The following is a 6,222-nucleotide window of genomic DNA, read 5'->3' on the forward strand; positions in this document are numbered from 1 at the left end:
CTGGCGGCATCGTTAGCATTGTACTTAGCGGTTTAGCTCGGGAATTATGGCCTATTTCGCCGTTTTACGACTGTTAGCAACGTCATAAAGACATGGTTCAGCGGCACGCAGCAGTTCCTCCACTTCCTCATAGTTGTCGGACGGCTCTCAAAGTGTCTGCGGCTGTGCCAGTGGCGCAGCCAATACATTCGCGCATTCGTATGTTGACGCCGTGCAGTTGAGGGCAGGCGCCCTGAAATCGATCTATTTCCGGCTGTGAATGAACGTTCTGCTATTCGCAGCAGCAACAATGTTTCATTCCTCTACCTGCGGCGCGCAGTTGCAAAGCGCGCTCTTTAACGTCACGGAACTTAGGTGCAGTTTTCGTCAGACTGGACTGCAGCGGTGGGACGCACTTTCTTATGCTTTGGGGTGGACTTCCTGAAGAGACGCCATGTTTATTCGTAACTAACGATGTTAGCACTATTTATATACAATCTCGCGCTTGAGGTTTAAGCTCTTCATAATCATAGGCAGAGCTCACTCATTAAAAATAGAATGAAACAAAACTGTGCTGTCACCGGCCTATTGAATACTTGCGACGGAGTCTACATTATGGTGCACGCAGGCTTGCTCTGTGCTCATTCAGGCGCTACGAGTTAAATTCAAGACGACATTGTCGAGGCAACGACAAATAACCCTACTAAATAATTCTCGAAAAGCTGTGTGTAGGACCTACACACATACCGTTCTTATTGGAATGTACTGGAGCGCAGAGTAAAGGAAGGCAAGCAAGATAGATACATTTATTAGACAGTGCAAAATTGTTGAAATTCCGTTACTGCAGGTCATGCAAACGGACGAAAACCACCAGAGCGCAGTTGAAAGAAAAAGACTCCGACTTCGAAGTCACCAGTGCGAAGTGTGCGAAAAGGTTCTGGGCAGTAAGAGGGCCATGAAGAGACACCTCCACACGCACAGCGGTAAAAAACCGTATTCGTGCTCGGCGTGCGGCAAGAAGTTTCTCCGGAGGGAAAACATGGAGCGCCACGAACGCATGCACACCGGGGTGAGGCCCTTCACTTGCGACGTCTGCGGCAAAGGGTTCACTCGCAACGGTCTTCTTATAAACCACGTGCGGCGACACACGGGAGAGAGGCCGTACACTTGCAGCTTGTGCCCAGCGGCGTACGTCAGCAAGTACGGACTGACGGTGCACGTGGCGAGTCACAAGCGCAAGGTGCCGTACGAGTGTCTCCTGTGCGGCATGAAATTCGCCGCGAAAGAGAAGTTTCGGGGACACGTGCGCAACCACTCGCTCGAGAGGCCGTACGCCTGCCACCTGTGTCCCGCCAATTTCATCCAGAAGCATCACCTGCGAAGTCACATGATCACGCACTCCGCCGAAAAGCCGCACCAGTGCAACGTGTGTCAGAAAGCGTTCGCGCGGCGCCCTTCACTCGTGAAGCACGTGCGCGTTATTCACGGCGCTGAGAAACCTTGAGTAAGAGCGCGAGACCTTTAAAGGCGCAGACTTTGTGCTTTGCGAGTGCGTACAGTTATGCAAGTAAAAATATGTACGTGCCTGAAAGCTGCTTGTAGACACGTCGTTACCCATGCCATTCGTAAATTATTGCCGTTTACGAGCGTGCTGGCAGTGGGACACAGATGGACAGAAAAAAGCAGGAAATGGAGGGTTGGCCATGGGCGTTTGTAATTAAGAAGCTAGTATTCCTGCTCCACAAACGACCGAGATATTGCTATAGTAGTGAGGATAAGTGGTATAAACGAGAGAGCCAGAAAGTAGCTATTGAGTTATTTAAAAGTGCATACACTTGTCCTCAAAAATAGTCGGACTTTAGTGCGCCGTGCGATTTCTCTTTTCGTATGTTCTCTGCCTATATACATAAACTACAAAAAGAAGAAAAGAAATTCCACATCGGAAAGATATATTTGCTTGTATGCTAAGCCGTGCTCTTTCGCGAAGTGTATTACCTTTCCTATGTCTAACGTAAATTGATAGTATATTTTTCGTAGTCATCGACACTTGCCAAAAAATTAGGGGTATAGATGGTGTACAATACGCTCGTTGGCAAGCGTGTATTTTCATGTAAGCAGCGTCTTATCATCTTCAAGTTACGTTTACTTCCACTTAACATTTTTTTTCGTGGCATTATTTCAGTTGTGCAGGTCACGTATTCAAGTTTATTCAGGAAAATTCTGATCATATTAAACGTGTTGCCAGATTACACTGTTCATTTGAATCTTTATGAACGTCTAGTGGTTTCACTGACAGTGGCTGCTCTTTCCCGACCCAACAAGTCGCATTTTAGAAATTGCAGCAGATCCGCCACGATCACACGTAGTGTTCCAGTTCACTGCAGGCTTGTTTAGGCTTTTATTACTCTTGTGCGTAACTTTTGCTTATACCCTAGCCAAATCCGGTCACTTAGGCACGTTCGGACAAGAAAGGTTGACCACATTGTTGACATCCTACCGCGCTTCAAAGAGTGAAGGCAGGTGGCCCATGAAGACGTCGGTGCTTTGGTTGAAAGAGCTACGCTCGATGACTACGCTGCCCCTCAGAGGTGGCTTGCTTGAAATTTCAATTTTAAAATCTTTATCTTCCCGTCTTACAACACAGAGGGAAGGGTTGTACGCGACAGCTGCTCATGATCAGCTTGACGAGCCCACATACCTAAAGTTCGGCCGATACTTGGGAAATTCCGAACAAAATGAACAAATCGAGAGATTGCGTGGCCGTTTTCCCTCTTTATACACAAAATTGCAGAACCTGCATAGGACAGGCAAAAAGAAAATTGGTTTCCTAGCAAGACGGCTGCCATGCACTGGGAAATAACGGTGAACCAGGGCTGGGCAGTGTCTTCGTATACCAGAAATGCTTTTTTAATCTTTGTATTTCTATATCGAGAAATATTTCATCAACGTATTTGTACTGAATGGTGAAATATATTTACAATGTATCGAATATATCGCGATACTGTGACATGAAACGGCTATTTTGCTACTTGTTTCGTCGGAAATGACCACAATCGAAGTCGCGAAATTGTGCAACTTCGAGAGCTTGCTCGTACGAGCTGCACTGGTAAACTCTGTCAATTTACCGCGCAAGCTGTCATGAGATCACAACAAGGGCCGTTTTTGGCGCCGTAGTTGTCCGCCGCCGCCGCCGCCGGTGTCCGTAAGCGTAATCGCGCGAAATAATAAAATTCCAGGATCGAACCGGGTTCGAACCTGGGCCCTCTGCACTGGAGCCCAGTATTCTACCTCGGAGCAATGTCTGTGCTTGAAACTGCTTTGCAAAAAGACCCTATACAGGAAGGATCTACGTTAGCGTATGTAATGTAGCGTGTTACAAAAGTAAAATAACAAATAGGCGTCACACAATGCGAACTGCGCAACGAGTTGGTTGTTGAATGATTCCAACCCATTACAAAGGGCTCTGTCATATTTCATCATCGTCATCAGCCACAGCATCAGCACAGTGCACATAATGCCTACAGGTGTTTAGCAGGTACCACGGTTCTCCGCAGAATGAGGAAAAATGGAATGTTGGCTGCTTCCCTGCTTCACAACAATTATGATGATTTATAGCATTGTGGGTTCCTCGCAAGTGCACTTTTATTGGTGCCCAAGGAAGCGAAAAGGCCTCCATGATCCATTTTCTCAGGGTCTCAACAAAGCTCTCTCCCTTTCTCTCTCTCTTTCTCACGTTAACCTATGATCAAGAAGGGAGCCGACGGATGGATACACGTTATAGATTTCAAAACAGGAGAAAGTGCCTCAGATCAGGCTGGCCGACGTTTCGATAGGGGACCTATCTTTGTCAAAGGCGCCTTGTCATCTCTGGCGTGTTAGTTTTATGGGGTTAGTGATGACGTCATGTCCAGCGGCGGCGCGTCTGTTGCTGTTGGTAATTTCTGCCTGGAAAGAGAGAAACTCGAAAGCAGAGGAGTGTAGCCCTTGCCACATTTCAAGAGAGTTTGCAAACACGTTCGGGTCTGCCATGTCAGAGTTAAAGGTAGCTGCAAAAAAAAAAAAAAAAAGTGGGGGGGGGGGGCGGGTACAACCAAGCGAGAAGGCGAGTGCAGCCATCACAAAGAGCTGCAGAAGGTGGTGAGGAAGGAAACTACAGGCGGGGAGAAAAACCGGGCGGCTTACGTTTAAATGTCCGCCAAGGAAAGCTCCTTGGCAAGGGCTACACTCCTCTGCTTTCGAGTTTCTCTCTTTCCAGGCAGAAATTACCAACAGCAACAGACGCGCCGCCGCTGGACATGACGTCATCACCAACCTCATAAAACTAACACGCCAGGGATGACAAGGCGCCTTTGACAAAGATAGGTCCCCTATCGAAACGTCGACCAGCCTGATCTGAGGCACTTTCTCCTGTTTTGAAATCTATATCACGTTAACCTATGTAATATAGCGTGGTGGGAGGGGGAAATAGCGACCGGGCGTCACACAATGAGATTTACATAACTAGTGGGTCGTTTGAAGCTTCCAACCCATTACACAGGGCTCATCCATAATTCTTCATCGCCATCAGTTGTCGCATCAATAAAGTGCACATAAAATCGTACAGATGGTAGATTGATTCTCTGCAGAATGACGAATAATAGAGTACTGGGTGCTTCCCAACTTCACAAAAATTATGATATGTGGTGTAGTGTGTACGTTGCTAGTTTACTTGACCCAAGAGAGTTTATAACGCGCTCCAGAAATACCGCTCTTCCAGCTTTCGCTGTTACTGTGCTGCGCTTTCCGGGCAGGCCTGGCGTTTTTTTCAATAATATCACTCGAGAGACGATCCTGGAATACGGTAGATTCTAGTACCGCCGAGAAGCAACGAGATCAGCAATACGACGACCAGCGTCACACGGCCTTTGTGAACGCATGATTGCACAGGTAAGGCTCATATCGCGCACGGTTCTCTAAGCGAGCAGCGTAACATACGAGGCTCGCATGCAAATGTGCTCTCTGTGCTTGCGCATCATGTAGGAAGTCTCATTACTTCTCTCAACAATATTAGGCGCTACCGTGTGGAGGGGACAACGCTTCCGCGATATTATTAAAACAACTGCAAGGGTGCAATGCGCCACACCAAAATGACACGTGCAACGAGTCGTCATCTTCGGCGGTGATGTATCAAGTTTTTGTAAAGTTAAATACGGAGAACCTTCAGATTCTGATTGGTACAAACAGACCTACGTGAGAACGGAAGTCTTTCGGTAGCTAGGAGACCCGAGCAGAGATATTGGCATTTTGCAGCACTTTCCGGCCATAACGGCGATCCTTATTTATTATAGCACGAACTTGCACTCGCCTGCAGCGGTGAAGAAGCTGTTCACATTCGCATGTCTTCTGTTGGAGCAGAACCAAATTAGCCTATTTAGGAAGCTGCTGGTGGCTAAGTGCAATTAACGCAAGGACCATCTCAGCAAAACAGAAGTGGTGTGTTATATGCACCTATACTTTTTTTCTTAATTGTCAGTGTGATCGGTAGTCATTTGAGTGATATGCTTGACTTCTAAGGTTTAATGCGGTGCAACATTATTCGCAATATTACACTGCACTTTTTGAATAGATGCTCAAGTGATGTGGACGAACGAACGAAAAACGATGCTGTACAGCCAACGTTGCGGCCGGGGACCGGCCTTCGTCAGGGCACACATGCATATATATATATATATATATATATATATATATATATATATTATATATATATATATATATATATATATATATATATATATATATATATATATCTGAAATATTCCCCCACTTAAAGGAGAGATGTATCTAAGTATCTGTACTTTAGGCTTCCAGCACACCAATTTTGATATCTGTATACTGGTAATAACAAGATCTGGTGTTTTCCATGCCAAATCCACGATATGAGTATTAGGCGCGCCGTAATGAAAGTTCCGGAAATTTGGCAACCTGGGGTTCTGTAACGTGCACTTAAATCTAATTCCACGGGCATGAAGCATTCTTGCCTCTATCGAAAATGTGGCCGCCGCGGCCGGGATTAGATACCGCGACGTTCCGGTCAGCAGTTGCGGTCACCGTGGCGGGTAATCTGGATGTTTCAACGCATCATTGTTGAAGAGCACGCTTTGATAAAAAGTACTGTTTTCTTACTCGGCTTTTTCAGGACACTCTTCGTTAAATCGGGTTTGGTGGCCAAGCTAAAGCTAGTTGGTTAATTTGGGCTGACGACGG

The 6,222-nt window shown here is 46.4% G+C and overlaps 1 protein-coding gene across 1 annotated transcript; it reads left to right on the forward strand.

Annotated features, from left to right (window-relative positions):
• The first annotated feature begins 829 nt into the window (after positions 1-829).
• LOC119388996 (gastrula zinc finger protein XlCGF49.1-like) lies at positions 830-1,483 on the forward strand. Its single transcript, XM_037656300.2, has one exon. The coding sequence runs from the start codon at positions 830-832 to the stop codon at positions 1,481-1,483; it is 654 nt and encodes a 217-aa protein (XP_037512228.2).
• The last annotated feature ends 4,739 nt before the right edge of the window (positions 1,484-6,222 follow it).

This window comes from Rhipicephalus sanguineus, chromosome 4, assembly GCF_013339695.2.
Source record: "Rhipicephalus sanguineus isolate Rsan-2018 chromosome 4, BIME_Rsan_1.4, whole genome shotgun sequence".
In the NCBI taxonomy this organism is placed as follows: domain Eukaryota; kingdom Metazoa; phylum Arthropoda; class Arachnida; order Ixodida; family Ixodidae; genus Rhipicephalus; species Rhipicephalus sanguineus.